At 35.0% G+C, this 17,430-nt stretch overlaps 1 protein-coding gene across 1 annotated transcript in view; it reads right to left on the bottom strand.

The window, feature by feature from the left end:
• Nucleotides 1-17,430, bottom strand: part of GOLGB1 (golgin B1) — a 98,631-nt gene that overhangs the window by 38,645 nt on the left and 42,556 nt on the right. Inside the window, exons 9-12 of the mRNA XM_080819093.1 lie at nt 16,807-17,209; nt 15,040-15,149; nt 5,183-5,297; nt 2,264-2,337 (exon numbers count right to left, since the gene is read on the bottom strand). Coding sequence (XP_080675219.1) covers nt 2,264-2,337; nt 5,183-5,297; nt 15,040-15,149; nt 16,807-17,209 — 702 coding nt within the window. The remainder of the gene's footprint in view (nt 1-2,263; nt 2,338-5,182; nt 5,298-15,039; nt 15,150-16,806; nt 17,210-17,430) is intronic.

Below are 17,430 nucleotides of genomic sequence, written 5' to 3'. Positions count from 1 at the left end.
CTGTCAAATAATGTAGTGGCCAAGAGTACATGTTCTGCAGCCCAACTGCCTGAATTCACATCTTAGCTCTGCCATCTACTAGCAAAAGCTGGCACACAGCAAATATTCAAGGAGTATTTGCTATTATGTTGATAACATTTTCAGCCACTGAAAAAAAACATCCATCATTTTAAAATTATTTAAGAAAGATTATCATTTTTCATGATCATTATTTTTAATCATTTAAAATTCTTTGTTCTCTGCATTATTCATACTCAAATTTCTGGAGACTAAAACTAAACACACTATTGAAACACATAGAAAAAATTCCTTTATAATTTCTTCATGTCACATTCCTATTTTATCCATCCCTATATACATTAAAGACCTGATACAGTCAAGGTATCACTCCTGCCAGAAGACTTCAATATAACTCCTTTTTTGTTCTCTCTCTCACCTTAAGTATCTTATTTCCTCTCTTTGTCATGCCACTTCACTAACTTTCCTCCTTCCCTTGGTCACACCCTCTGCTGCGCTCTAGGATATCTATAAAATTCAATCAACTTTTTGGCTCAAGTGAAAAAAAAATCAATGTTATCCACAATGAGAGAACAGAGAACCAAAGAACTTAGCTTTTCCCAGCTACTGCCATTACTTTTTCAGCTAATAGTAGTCCCCTTTCAGCTGAGCTTACACATTCTATGAACATTTTCTACCCACTTTCTCTTACCCCAAAGGATCATCCTGGGCACCAAACACAATTTCCGTGTGTGTGTTTCTCCCCCTTTCTTTTTCATTGTTCTCTGTTTATTTGTTCTCCCTTCTGGTATTTTCTTTTTCTTAAGAGATTACCATCTTTCTTATCTGTTCCTCTTTTTTTGATCTAAGTTATCTTGCTTTCACTAGACACTACTGCTAAGCATCTTAAAAAATTAAGCACCTGCTTGCCCAAACAAGATTCATTTTCCTCTGCCAGTATCCATATAATGCTACAACTTTCAAAATTTAGTTTCCTTTTGCCAAGTAGCCCCATCAAAAGATACTGAATATAAGTGTAGTGGTTAATTTTACTGTCAAGTTGGCTAGGGCATACTAGATACTTGGTCAAACATTATTCCAGATGCTTCTGTGAAGATTTTTTAGGTGAGATTAATATTTAAATCAGTGGAGTTTGAGTAGAATACCCCTCCATAATATAATTAGACCTCATCCAATCAGCTGAAGGCTTTAACAACAACAACAAAAAAAGACCACTTCCAGAGGGAATTCTGTCAGCAGACTGCCTTCAGACTTGAAACTATCACTCTTCCCTAGGTCTCCAGCCTACTGGCTCACCTACCCTGTAGATTTTGGATTTGCCAGCTTCCACAACTGCATCAACCAATTCCCTTAAAATAAATCTTTCTCTACATATATACATACTCCCTATTATGTCTCTCTGAAGAACTCTAATAATTAAGAAGATGCTTTTTTTTTTTTTTTTGCAGATACTTCTGTTAAAAAGTTACATTATTCTTCAAGGCCATTTATGACTCTATCATGGACTTCTTGATTGGAAGAATAAAGCTAATTAAACACAATACAGCTAACAATAATCTTAAATCAACAGAATATTAAAGAACTACATATTTCTTATAATAATTTTCAGGTTATAAAAAGCACCAATCTTCAAAAATTCCCTTTTTAATATAACCCGAAACGAACCTATGCCAATTTAGTGGAGGGGAACTAGAGATTTTATCTAATCTCACTGGGAAACTTTTCTGAGATGGTAAAGAATTTGAGATAAATAATAACCCAGTCTGAGAAATGGATTAGAAAATTCCAAATAGGGACGCCTGGGTGGCTCAATTGGTTAAGCAGCTGCCTTCGGCTCAGGTCATGATCCCAGCGTCTTGGGATCGAGTCCCACATCGGGCTCCTTGCTCGGCAGGGAGCCTGCTTCTCCCTCTGCCTCTGCCTACCATTCTGTCTGCCTGTGCTTGCTCGCTCTCTCTCTAACAAATAAATAAATTAAAAAAAAAAAAAAAAGAAAATTCCAAATAAATGGCTACTGTGCTTGTACTTTGCTTCTTTTAAAAATCCTTTTAAAAAAATCCAAATATTCACAAATAAATGAGACTAAACGGGAAATAATAACCATTATGACTTTTTAAAATAGATCTCACTTTCTAGGTATTGTAATGCTTGGTCAACATTAGAAAATTGCAGAAAAGCTTATGTTTGAAGCTAACTCCTCTTGATCTAGTTCACATTCTGGTTATTTTAAGAACATATCACTTACCTCACTGACTTCTCTATCTGCCTCTCCACTTCTATTCTGAGCCTCCAAGAGAGTAATCTGAGAAGATAGTTTTTCTGAAAGTCACAAAATAAATATCCTTAGATGATTTATGTAGAGTGTTTGAGAAAACAGAGGCATGATTGTGTGTGAGGTTATTTGAGATGCATGAAATAATCAAGAGGACAGAAATAAAATATTTTGTGAAGATAAAAGATTTATGTGGCAAAGAAGTGGCAAGAGAAGATGAGATATAAGACAGAATAGTGAAAAAAAAGATAGAATGGTTAATTAGTCTGAGTGAGATATATAAATAGTAAAGGGCTTTAAAGGAGAAGGATGCCAGAGCATGTAAGTAGCAGCTATTTCTGTGGCATAATTTGGGCCTTGTAGGAAAATAAATTTGCCTTGGTTTATCCATAATCCTACTGTTTTCATAATATGCATCTTACATTAGTGGTGTGTGGGTGGCTCAGTTGGTTAAGCAGCCAAGTCTCGATTTCAGCTCAGGTCATGATGTCAGGGTTCTAGGATTGAGCCCTGCATTGGGCTCTGTGCTAGGTGGAGAGCCTGCTTGAGGATTCTCTCTCCATCTTTTTTCCCTCCCCCCGCTCATGCACACTCTCTCCCTCTCTCTCTAAACTAAATACATCTTTAAAAATATATATACAAATTTTACATTAATATAGTACTTAAATGTCTTCAATGTTCTTTCACATATATTCATAAAGACAGCAAATTTTAGCACTAGAACAGAGCTATCCAATCTCCTCAGTGACCATCTAAGGAAACAAAGAATGACATGACCTACAGCTAGTTCACAGAGAGCTAGGATCATAACCCAGTCTTCCAAGTTCTACACCATGTTCTATTTTAACACGCATGCACACACATACACACACATAAAGGGGAAGTAGTACCTTGGAGGACAGAAAATACTTATTGTTAATATGCCCCCCAAAAGTTTATACTCTTTCAGCGAAGCTAAGACAGATATATTAAAGGAAAAAAAGCATATTTTGTATTCTACATCTAGCTGTCTTAACATGACTTACATGGGCTCTCAGGAGTTGACCCCACCTATTCTAAAACCTCTTCTGCACTGCCCCTTTTTTTGTTCACTCTACTCCCAAAATACTGGTCTTATTTCTGTCTGCAAACACATTGAGTTTATTCAGACCTCATGGTTTCTGCCCTTTTTTTCTCTGCTCGGAATGCTCTTTGCTTAGCCTGTTTGCATGGCTGTTCCCTTTTCATCACAGGTTTCAAGTTAACAGAGAGGCCTACCTTGACCACTCTAAATCTTCTTTCCTCTTCCCCCAGGCATACCTGCACCTACCTATTTTATTTTTATTCTAATACTTCTCACTCTCTGAAATGTTCTTATTAATATACCTGTTTATGGCCTATCTTCCCCTCTATTATGTTCAGGGCAGTATCCGCAGCAGATTACTGCCTGGTGCATAGAATAGATACCATGGAAATCTGCTAAATGAAAGAATGACAATTCATGAAACAAATGAATTCAAGACAGTATATAATGTGTTCAGACAGCTCACAAGATTATTTGAAGAAGAGGTACAGTGACAGAAAGTTTCCATAGAAATGGAAGTACAAAAGGAGAGTTGAACAGAATATGACACATAAAGCAAAAGTAACCTGAGACCAAACACAAAAACTAATATGAAAAATCTTAAGGCCATTGATCCCCGCAGGAAAAAGCAAACTATAATGAGCTACATGACTGACAGGCATTGTCTGCAAAATTGCAAACTGAACATCATGGATAAGGTCTCAAAGAAGTACTTAAGTGTGTTGAATAATGAGCTGAATTTTTGGTGGTGTTTACTTATCAGCAATGGTGGGAATGTTCTAATAAAAATATATAATCCTCAGTATTTAGAGCTAAGTAGAACTGAAAGATAGTTAAGGTGGAAATACCGTCTTTAGAGTTTGAGAAATGGTACAAATTCATTCTCACTCATAGAAGATAAAGCACAATAGTCCAGTTTATCAAGGATAAAATAGATCATTAACGCACTATTAACTACATGTTACTAAATGCATTGAGGTTCTTGTGAAGTAAATGATAAATGGAAGGAAGTATTTATTTTTACCAACTATTCACACACAGTCTACCAGAATAAAATGCTAACTTTACTTCAATCCAACAGAACTTTATTTGGCAGCCACTATTTGCCAGGAACTATACTAGTTCTTGGTAAAAAGTAAAGCAAAGATGAAAAAGAAAAAGGGTTCCTACACCTGAAAGGCTTGTACTTTATCTGTGAAGAGCTTACAGAATAAAATATAAACATTAACAGATGATTTTAATACAATGTTAAAGGAATGCAAGAATGTTATAGAGGTACAAAAATTTAACCCAACTAGGGATCAGGGTCAACTTCCTGAAAAAGATAATACCCTAGTTGAGGCCTGAAAAATGAGTGAGAATTAGCCTGGCTAAAAGGATAGGGTTCTAAGCGGTATAGAGCATGAGCAAAACCCAAAATGTTTTCCACTTTTGGACTTTTATTTATACCGATCTCTGTTATCTCATCCCCAAAATTTATTACCAGGAATGTTCTTTCTTTTTTCATTTTGCCTATTTAAAAATCTGTCATCTTATTAAGGTCCTATTCAAGCCATGCTCTTGAAAAGACTCCTTGACTACTCCAAAATAAATATAATACAGATATCCTGCAGCATTTATAGCCCATAATGCAAAATGCTACACTTACATAAACACTGGTATGGTGCTTTAATTGTTTAGTGTGTATTAATCCTATCTTCAATAACTACCAGCTGTGCTAAGATCTTTATTGTCATAGAATCAGAAAACCTACATGTTATATATGTGATAAAAGTAGAGGCACATGTGGGTTAAAAACACAGAGAATTATTGTTTTCATTTATACATACCATTCTCAGCTTTCAGCTCTTCCAGTTCTATAGAACTAAGAAGCAAAGCTCTCTTTTCATTCTCTAGTTCTACCACTTGCTTCTGCAAAAAGCCAATATTCTCCTCAGTGACTGCCTAAATTATAGAAAGACAACAAATTAATGATTCTCAGTGAAAAGTTTCACACTAATGCCCAGAGAGTCTCTGGCATTTTTGTCTTCTATAAGTTCTCTACCACGAAAATATATTAAAAATTGCATCTACTTATCTGCATCTTTAAAGTAATGCTTTTTATCAGACGACAGAAAATCTTTCATATACACTTCTAGTTCAGTGGCTTTCAAATTTAAAAATGGACCCTGGATTACAAAGAAATCTCAAGTCTGTTGCATAAGAAAAAAGATTTTCAGGTCCATTAAGTAATATTATGAAGTTTGATTAATGGCACTTAATAATAAGGTCATTCTAGTATAGGAGACTAAACATGAAGAGAGACTCCCAAAGAAGAACAGGAACAAAAGTTAACATGTAAACTTTAAGAAAGGAAGAAGAGCTGCAACTGTTTTTGTTTATTCCAAGAACAATAAAAATTATCTTGTGCTTCATTTATGCATATATATTAGTTTGGTTTTCCTATAACACATCCTTAGTTGTATGTCATTTTACATGTTTTCTTCTCCAAGAGGATTATTCTACACAATTCTTCATAAAAGTGTAGAATTTTTGAGCCTTGAGGGTCTTTACAGCTCACTCAGTCCTAAGTCTTCATTTGATGGTTAAAGAAATGACAAGAGATGAGTTTAAGGATTTGTGACTTTTATCCTGAAGGAAGTTCTCAGTTTGCACTACACAGAGCAAGTAAAACACTGATAGAAAAGCCACAGAATGAGAACTTGGAAAATGAGAAGACAGACTTTGGGAGAACCACAGCTGCCAGGACTATGAGAAGCAAAATAAAGCAAGGAGAAAAAACTCAGCAGAGGGAGCCCTAAATTCTATGTATAAACTTAGCCCAATCTCTGGCTGAAGAATGAACTACACATTTGCAGGGCGGACTCAAAACAGAAGAGCTAAGGCAAAAATAATTGAGTTTTGAATGCTACCCATGACAGGCGAGAGTTTGTGGTTTGAATCCATATTACTGGCTTCTAAAAAGTAATCAGAACTCTTCAGAGTTTTAGAAAGAGAATCTTATGAACAAAACATTCACAATATTTGGGTTATGATACAAAATCACTCATCACACCAAGAAACAAGGAAATATCACCTATTTTCAAGAGAAAACATAATAAACAAACACCAAGCACAAAATGATGCAGATTTTAGAACTAGAAAAAAAGAATTTTAAAGAAGCTATTATAAGTATGCTCAGGACATAAAGGAAAATATACTCGTAATGAATGAAAAGATAGGAAATCTTAGTAGTATAAAGAAACTATAAAAGAATGAACTACCCAGAAATTCTAGAACCAAAAAACAGAACACCTGAAATGAAATACTCAGTGGGTAGGCTTAATAGTAGAATCTAATGAAAGAAGAAAGTCTTGGTGAACTTGAAGACAGATCAACAGAAATTATCTGTTGATCTGAAGTTTGGAAAAAAAAAAATGAACAGAGCCTCAGGAACTTGTGAAAAAAATAAAAGGTTCAATATATTTATAATTGGAGTACCATAGGACAGCAAGGACATAATGGAGAGAAAAATATTACTTTAAGAAATAATGGCAAAAATTTTCCCCCATATAAGTTTATACATATAAGAAATCCAACAAAAGCTTGGTGAGAAAATTACAAAGAAAACCACAACTAAGTACGTCACAGACAAAGATAAGGAGAAAAGTCTTAAAATCACGCAAGAAAAAAATACTTTATATATAGGGGAACAATAATTTTAATAATTGGACCAACTACTGGGAGAAAAATGTAGGCCAGGAAATAGTAAAACAGAATCTTTAAAGTCCTGAATTCTGTCCATCTAGAATTATATACCCAGTACAAAATATCATTCAGGAATAAAACCAAAATAAAGACATTTTTAGATAAGAGAAAACTAAGAATTTTTTCGCCAATAGACTTGCACTACAAAGATACCACAGGGCATTTTAGAGGCCAAAGGAAAATATTATCAGATAGAAATCTGATTATCAGATAGGAAAGTGCATCACAAATAGTAAACATATTGCTACAAAAGTTGAGTATTCATCCTTTCTCTTGGAGGCATAATACTCCATAGTGTATATGGACCACATCTTCCTTATCCATTCGTCTGTTGAAGGGCATCTCGGTTCTCTCCACAGTTTGGCGACTGTGACCATTGCTGCTATAAACATTGGGGTACAGATGGCCCTTCTTTTCACTACATCTGTATCTCTGGGGTAAATAACTTTTGTAGCAACATAGACGGGACTGGAAGAGATTATGCTGAGTGAAATAAGTCAAGCAGAGAGAGTCAATTATCATACGGTTTCACTTATTTGTGGAGCATAACAAATAACATGGAGGACATGGGGAGATGGAGAGGAGAAGGGAGTTGAGGGAAATTGGAAGGGGAGGTGAACCATGAGAGACTATGGACTCTGAAAAACAACCTGAGGGTTTTGAAGAGGTGGGGGGTGGGAGGTTGGGGGAGCCAGGTGGTGGGTACTAGGGAGGGCACGTATTGCATGGAGCACTGGGTGTGGTGCAAAAACAATGAATACTCTTAGGATGAAAAGAAATAAAAAAAAATAAATAAAAAATAGTAAACATATTGGCAAATATAAAGGTCAACATTTTCCTCTTAAGTTCTTTCAAATACATATGACTGTTTAAAATATAAATGTTAAAATTGTGTTATGGGACTTCTAACTTTCATTAATATAATACATATAGTACCTACAGCATAAAGAATAGGAAAATGATTTATGATGACAAGGTCTCTACATTTTAGGTGAAATTGCCAAGTAATTACACTAAGAAGACTGAATAGTTAAAGATGTATATCATACTTCCTATAACAACCCCTTAACAACATTTTTGTAAAAAGCTATAGCTAAAAATCCAATAGAGGACTTTTGTTTCTGCCAAACATAGAATAAAATGAACAGATTTATCCTCCCACCTGAAACAACCACGCACAAAAAAGATAAAATAATGAAACAATAATTTTCAAAATACTAGGGATCAGGCAACTAAGGAGAGTGATCCCTAAGAGGTGTGAAAGAATGAGGTGAGCCTACATTTGACCAAACTTAATGCATTAGGCCAATTTCCAGGCTGGAGGTCTGCAGACAATCCCCAACAAGTATTTGGTAGGGTACACAGCGGGACACGGATGTGAGGAAATCATACAAGGCTATCAGAACTATACAAAACTGTCTGAAGATATTAGAAAACAACACTTGGTTCTTGCACAGGACCTGGAGGAGTGCTTATTCCCACAGCCAAATGTGGAAAACAGACTTCACAAGGTATCAAGTAGCACACTCAGTGAGGTGCCTTAGCAAGGAATGACTGACTGAGTACTGATAGAGACCTGCCTAATAAATCAAAGAAGCAAGACCCAAAAGGATCAAATTTGTTTCAAATAACTTAACCGCATCCCATTAAAATATTTATGTGAATACAAATATACACAGTACCCACAGTGTATGGCAACCAATTGAAGAGCATTAGGTATGCACAGAAGTGAAATATAAGCAACATTGAAGGGAATAATCAACTGAAACTGACCCAGGACTGACATAGATATTAGAATTAAAAGATAAGGACTTTACAGACAAGAAAAGATAAATACTGTATGATTTCACTTCTATGTGGAATCTAAAACACAAAATAAACAAATAAAAAGCAGAAACAGACCCATGAATATGGTGAAAAAAAATTATGGTTGCCGGGGGCAGGGGGAGGGCAGGAATGGGCAAAATGGGTGAAGGGGAGTGGAAGGTACTGGCTTCCAGTTATGGAATAAGTAAGTTACACAGATGAAAGCAGCAGCTTGGGGAATACAGTAAGGTACTATAACAGCATGTACGGTGAGCTTTGCAAAATGTAAAGAATTGTTGAATCACCATGTTGTACACTTGAAACTAATGTAACACTGTGTGTCAACTATATTTCAATGAAATATAACTGGGTGGCTCAGTTAGTTAAGCATCTAACTCTTGATATCAGCTCTGGTCCTGATGTGCGGGTTGCAACTTCAAGCCTGACATGCCCAGCATGGAGCCTACTTACAATAAATAAATAAATAAATAAATAAATAAAGTTTTAACTGCATTCTGTATATGCAAAAAGATCAAATAAAACCACAGAATATATATTTTTAAAGCCCAAGCACACTTTTAGGGAAGAAAATTTCAATGTTTCAGATAAATAAAACATGAGATGGGATTAATAACAAATTAGACATTAAGGGAGAAAAGACAAATGAACCTGAAGACATGAAATAGAAACTAAAATGAAAGAAAAAAAGAACCCAAAACCATTAAAACAGCATCAGTGGGTTCTGGAAAAACTTCAAGTAATCTAATATATGTCTGAATGAAATCCCCAAAGGAGGGGAGAGAATCTGAAGAAATTATTTGACTGGTTTATGGCAGAAAATTTTCCAAACTGATAAAAACTATGAACACAAAGATTTAAAAGGCTCCATGAACTCCAAGCACAAAAAAATGAAGAAAACTACACTAAGGTACAGCTTAAACCAGTTACAAAATCCTAAAAGCCAGGAAAAAAAAAATAAGACAAGGATGATAGCAGATTTCTTGTCAAAAGCAAAAATGCAAGAAAAAAGACAGTAGGGTAGCAGGCTTGAAGCATTGAAAGAAAAAAAAAACTATCAATGTAGAACTCTGTAGTCAGCAAAAATATCTTTCAACAACAATGGAGAGATAAAGATGTCTTCAGACATATAAGAGCTTTAAGAACTCATCACAAGCAGACCTGCACCATCATGCACATGTACACACAGGCACACACACATATGCAAGTTAAAGGATATCCTTCAGGCAGAAAGAAAACAATACCAGATGGAAATATGAAACTGTACCAGGGTTCAGCAACTTTTAACGACTTCTACCTGTTTTTAGAAGTAAAGTTTTATTGGAAGGCAGTCACAACAATTTGTTTACCTTTATGTTTGTTCTTGCTCTATAATGGCAGAGTTGAATAGCTCAAAAAAGACTATATGGCCCCAAAAGCCCAAATATTTTCTATTCAACCTTTTGCGGAAATAGACTGCCAATCCCTGATCTACCCTAAAGAATAAAAAGTACCAGAAATGGTGACTGTATTGACAGTTAAATATTTTACTGACTGTCCTTAAAAAATAATTGAATAAATAACCACTTAAGTAACCATTTGTTTGTACATGTTATACTTTTGTATTTTTTGTTTACAATATATATGTGAGTAAACAATAATAACATAAATACCAGAAGTGAAGAAATGCAAGGATGTGGGAATAAAGTTCTTATTCTATACATGAAGCAGCATAGTATTATTTGAAGGTAAACTACGATACAGACAATCCATAATGTGACCACTAGAATAACAAAACAAAGAATTTAGCTAATAACCTGCAAGAAGAAAAAACAAAATCATAACAAATACTCAACCTATTTTTTTTAAAAAAGATGAAACAGGTGGTAAGAAAAAAAACAAAAAGAAAGTGAGAGACTTTTAAAAATTAAATCAATAACGTTCATGTAAAATGGTCTGAACGCTCCAACTTACAAGGCAGAAACTGACAGACTTGGTAAAAAGCAGAATCAAATTCTGTGCTGCATACAAGTAATGCATTTTAATAAAAAAACACAAATAGATTAAAAATAACAGAATGAAAAAAAGATATATCTTTGACACCAGTAAAAAGAAAAGTCAGGTGCCTGGTTAGATCAGTCAGCTTCTCCCTTTGCCCCTTGCCCTGCCTGTGCTCTCTCACTCTCTCACTCTCAAATAAAGAAAATCTTGAAAAAAAGAAAGTTCAGTAGCTATATTAATACCAAACAAAAGGACATTTCAAAGCAAAGAGTGTCACAAATGTCACCAGGGACATAAAGAAGGTCATTCCATAATGATAAATGGGTCACTTAATTAATACCTAAAAATCCTAAATGTTTAAGCCCATAGTAACAGCTTGAAAATATATGATATAAAACCTGACAGAACAGGAGAAATAGATAAGTCCACAATTACTGATATTTTAATATTCCAGTCAATAATTGAGAGAACGAGCAGAAAAACAAGGATATATACGTATACTTGAATAACATTATCAACCAACCTTATGTGATTGACATTTATAGAACACAAAGTATTCATTATTTTCAAGTACACAAGGAACATTTGCCAAAATAAACAATATTCTGGGCCATAAAAGTCTCAATCAATTCTAAAAGTTTCAAGTCATGCAAAGTACGTTCTGACCACAAAAGAATTAAAATAAAAATTAGTAATAGAAAGAGCTCTGGGCACATAACCCTCAAATATCTAGAAACTAAATAACCCAAGGCAAAGAAAAAATCAAATAGGAAATCAGTATTCTGAACTAAGTGAAAATGAAAACACAACAGAATTTGTGGGATATGCCAAAGAAGATTGTAGGGAGAAATTTATAGTACAAAACACCTATGTCGGAAATACAAAAGTTCTCAAACCAGGGGCCTCAGCCTCGACCTTAAGAAGCTAAGGAAAAAAAAAAAAAAAAAAAGAAGCTAAGAAAAGGGGAAATCAAATCCAAAGTAAAAAAAAAAAGAAAGAATAAAGATTAAAGTAGGTATCAATAAAATAGAAAACAGAAAACAACAGAGAATCAATGAAACCAAAGCTGGTTTTCTGAGATCAGTAAAGTCTGTAAACCTTTGGGCAGTCTAACCTGTATAAGAAAGAAACACAAATTACAAATATCAGGAATAAAAAAGCTGACATCACCATAGTTCTACATATATTAAAAGGGATAATAAGGGACTATAGTGGACAGCTTTATTCCTATGACACTTTAGATGAAATGGACAAATTCCCTAAAAGATATAAAACACCAAGCTCAGTAAAAAACAAACAGATAACCTGAATAACCACATAGCTACAAATGGAATTAGTAAAGAAAAATGCACCCGCAAAGATAACTCCAGGATTAGATGGTTTCATTGGTGAATTTCCACAAAGCATTTAAGGAGAAAATAGTACCCAGTCTACACAAAATATTCCCCAAAAAACTGAAGAGAAAGGAATACTTCCCAATTCATTCTAAAGGCTAGCATTACTCATACAGCAAAACCAGATAAAGAAATTACAAAAAACTACAACAGACAAACAATCATCATGCACACAGATGCAAATCTTTAAAACAAAATTTTAACAAATGTAATTCAACAAAATAGAAGGATAATATGTCATTACCAAGTGAGGCTTATCCCTGGAACTCTCATACACTGGTGGTGGGAATGGAAAATGGTACAACCACTTTGCAAACAGTCTGGCAGGATCTTAAAACCTCCCAAATACCTACATGATCCAAGCATTCTACTAGCAGATATTTACTGAGAGCAAGGAGAGCATAGGTCCAAACAAATATTTGTACAAGAATATTCACAGAAGCTTTATTTATAATCGCCAAAAACTGTCACAATCCAAATAAACTTTGATCCTTACCTTACACCACACACAAAAATTTATGTGAGGTTCAGAGACTTAACTGGGAAAGTTAAAAACCATAAAGCTTGTGGAAGGACACACGTGAAAATTCTTCATGACTTGGCATTAAGCAAAGGTTTCATAGTTAGGACACAGAAAAATGACATCCATAAAAAATTGATAAATAATAGATTTCATCAAAATTATAAAATGTCTGCTAATTAAAAGACATCATGAAGAATATGAGTAGGAGGCAAGCTATAGTGTGGAAGAAAATAGTTACCAAACAGATCTGAAAACAAACTGGCATTCAGAATATATAAAGAATCCCTACTACTTGATCCTTAAAAGACAAAGAACTTGATTTTTTAAGCAGAGGAATGACTTGAAAAGACACTTCGTCAAAAGAAGACATACAAATGACTAAGAATCTCAAGAAAAAATGTTCAACATCATTTGTCATCAGAAAAATGAAAATTAAAACTATGAGATACCACCATGCACCCATAAGAATGGCTAAAATTTTTTAAACTAACCATATCAAATCTCGGAGAAGATGTGGAACAACTAGAATTCTCAGGTATCTTAGGTAGGAATATAAAATAATACAACTTTGGGAAATGATCTGCCAGTTTCTTATAAAACTAAATACATACTCTCTGGGCCAGCAATTCCTCAACTAGTATTTACTGAAAACATATGTCCACAGATATGTGTGGCATAAGAATTCTATAAGCATAAGAATGCTTATAGCAGCTTAATTCATAATGGCCAAAACATGAAAAAGCCCAGGTATTCATCAACAAGAAATTATAGCACAATCATGCAAAGGAAAATGCAGTATATTCACAAAACGGAGTACTTCTCAGCAATATAAAAGAGTACATTATGATAAATGCAACAATTTGGATGAAACTCAAAACATGCTGAGTGTAAGAAGCTTTACACAAAAAAAAGCATATATATTGCATGATTACATTTACATGATGTTGTAAAAAGGCAAAATTAATCCATGGTGAAAAAACAGAACACTGGTCAGCTCTAGAAGGTTAGGATGTGATTGGCTGTGAAAGCGTATAAGGATACTTTATAGGGTGATAGTGATATATCTTGACAGAGATTTGGAAAACACAGGTGTATGCATTTGACAAAACTCAGTGAAAGGTACACTTAATATTTGTATATTTCATGTTTTGTAAAATTTACTTCAAAGAAAAAGAACTATTAATAAATATTAAAATTTAGTCAATGATATGCATGCTGAAAAAGGTACTCATGTCTACAACTTGTTGTGAAACACAAAAAAATAAGATGAATTGATGGATGGATAAATGGATAGATATTTAATAAAGCAAATATAGTAAAATGTTGACAGAATCTAGATAGTGGGTATGCAGATGTTCAGTATCAAATTCTTTCAATTTTTTTGCAATTACTGAAAACTGTTCTTAAACATTGGAGGAAAAAGTTGTGATTTTGAGAATAGAAGAGATTGGAAAGCCTAGATGCTAGAAACCAGGAAGCAAAAATTTTTATCAATGCACAGTACTGCCCAGGGACCATGGAACTCTGCAGGTCATAATGTATCTCAGTTTTGTCCATCTTATAAGGGACATGAATAAATCCAGCTATCCTAGCTTGACACTAGTGAATTAAGATCATCAAACTAACTCTCCTTGTTCTGATAATCATGCTGAATAAGCAGCCTTCTGGTGATTATAATCTAGCTTCCCATAGAGATTTTTAGAGAAGGAAAAGAGAATATATTGGCCAAACAACAGGTAATTGGCAATTAAAGCTTTTATTGTTAATTAATTAATGGGAGGATTATGATTTCTATAATAGACTTTAAAGTCTGGTTAGACTGAATTATGTGCATTAAAGTGGATCAAATCTCAGTCTACCAAAAACAAAACTGACTTCTCAGCTGAGAAAACTGATTACAAGATCAAAAACAATGATTTGTTTTCAATACAGAATTTTAAGACCTTAGAATCAGAAAGGCTCCTGAGATCATGGTGCTTGTTATCTGTTATTTTTTCTCATTAATCATTGTTGAGACACTAAATTAATGTTTTTCATGACTGCTTTCAAATGGAATCAACTCCAAAAACGCATCTTATCAGGCATAAAAGACATATCATTTTCTGGATTAAAGCAAGCTTATATTACTTTCTGGAATAAATTCTCATTAAAGCACCCAAGTATGATACAGCAGAGATTAACAGATCATACTCATTATTAGAAGTATACATTTAATTACCTGTGTATCCTCAGTATCTGGGAGAGAAGTCTGAGATGCTGTTTCATGTTTTTGCAAGGTTGGTCTGCTTAGAAATTGGCTAATTTCTTTGGATTTTTGCTGGAGTTGATCTAAGGAAAAGAAAGTAAATAAATAGAAATGATCTCTGCTGCAAGTCTGAAACTTGGTAAGCTATTACCTTCTAGAGATAACACCACATGGTATTCACTCTTAATTAAAACTATGATACCGGGGCGCCTGGGTGGCTCAGTGGGTTAAGCCTCTGCCTTCGGCTCAGGTCATGATCTCAGGGTCCTGGGATCGAGCCCCGCTTCGGGCTCTCTGCTCAGCAGGGAGCCTGCTTCCTCCTCTCTCTCTCTGCCTGCCTCTCTGTCTACTTGTGATCCCTCTCTCTGTCAAATAAAAAAAAAATTAAAAAAAAAAAAAAAAGAATCATGAAATTTGTTAAAAAAAAAAAAAACTATGATACCAATAACAACATGTTTTTTTTTTTAATATTTTATTCATTTATTTGACAGAGAGAGAGATCAGAAGCAGGCAGAGAGAGGGGGAAGCAGGCTCCCCGCTGACCAGAGAGCCTGACGTGGGGCTCCATCCCAGGACCCTGAGATCATGACCTGAGCCGAAGGCAGAGGCTTTAACCCACCGAGCCACCCAGGTGCCCCGACAACATGTTTTTAACAACAGTTTTTAACCGTTTAAATGTTCTGAAGGACCAAAGGCCATCTCAGTAAACCTCTTCCTTAAAAGGTCAAATAAATGGTCTTAGAATTTTTCAAAGTCATTTTTCCTTCCCCCCTTAAAAATGCCTTTAGTATTTTTAAATTTTATTTTCTTCACTCTTCAATGAAGCATTATGAATCCCACTAAGATAATAATAGCACAACTCTAAACATGTACATAGTCCAGTTAGGAGGACAATGTGCTCATATAATACACTGTTTCCACGTAATGTCCCCCAAGGCTTTCTGGTTAATGTCTAGTTCCTCAATAGAGATCTTCAACTTAAGCCTTTCTGAAATCTTTCCTTCAAACATTCTATCAGAATTAAATTAAATTAGAGGCATGTATTACTTTATTTTTTAAAATGTATTTATTTATTTGAGAGAGAGAGACCAAGAGAAAAAGCATGTGCACTCTGGTGGGGGAGGTGCAGACGGAGAAGAGAGCAAAAATCCCAAGCAGATGCCACAATGCCACACTGAGCGTGGAGCCCAATGTGGGACTCAATCCTGCAACCCATGAGATCATAGCCTGAGTTGAAACCAAGAGTCAGATGCTTAACCAACTGAGCCACCCAGATGCGCCTGTATTACTTTTCATTAAACCTTAAAGGTTAAAAGTTTTCCTTAAAAAGAATTTATCACCTGTAAGTATTTAGATCCATCTTTAGAAGTAAGGATGACTCCATTCAATTCAGTCTCCCGACCTATGTACCTAGATCTACCCTGAGTTTTCCAAAAATCTATTCAAATCCTACTCATTTCAGTCACTGACCCCTTCAGATGGAGGTCGCTTTTCACATAGCATTCTTTCTAATCTAGGAGACATTATAATTACCATAACGATAATTACAATATTAAGCCAGATTATACCTTCAGCCAGAGACAGGACAAATGACAATGAGTTCAGAAAAGATGAATTCTAAATTCTTCTACTTATTCAATTGACTTGAGCAAATCATGTCATTAACAGATCCCAGAAATTTGTAAATAGGAGCCACTCAGGTGCTAAACAAGAGGACCTGAAAGGCAACCAAATACTGACCTTCCAGTTGCTGAATGGTCTGGGCTGAATGAACTGCCTGTTCACTCTTATCTTGGACAAGCTTTGAATTTTCCTCCTTTAGAGCATCACAGGCAGAGTGTAGTTCTTGCTCAGTCTTTTGAAGACTCAAAATGTGAGAGATCTTCTCTTCCATTTCTGCTTTGTGCTTCTGTTCCAAAGCACTGTACCGAGACTGTAGTTCAGCCTGAGCTTGGCCTGCTTGCTCAAGCTGTTCCAAAAGATGATGCATTTCTTCCTGGAGGTTATGGAAGGATAATTTTCTCTCTGCCACCTCAAGTTGCATCTTTTCCATCAGAATCTTGGACTCTTGTCTTTCTGTTTCCACAGTGCTCCTTAAAGTATTATGCTCAGCTTCCATCTGCTGTAATTGCTGAGAGAGAATCTAAGAAAAAAAGGCAAATCCTCATGAGCCATAAATTCATCCTTTCATAAGCATAGTGAAGTGCCTCTTCCGCGTAAAGCCTGGGGACAGACACCCAGGACCGAACCTACAATTGTGTAAGACCCTGTTTTCACTTCTCCATACTTTTAACAATTTATATTCGCACATACTTATTTGTGCCATTATCTCTTGCTTCCTATCTCTCCCATTACAAAATAAGT

Source organism: Martes martes (genome assembly GCF_963455335.1).
Source record: "Martes martes genome assembly, chromosome: 1".
NCBI classification, from domain to species: Eukaryota; Metazoa; Chordata; class Mammalia; order Carnivora; family Mustelidae; genus Martes; species Martes martes.
The sequence above is the reverse complement of the archived record's forward strand: the minus strand, read 5'-3'. Positions and strand labels throughout refer to the sequence as shown.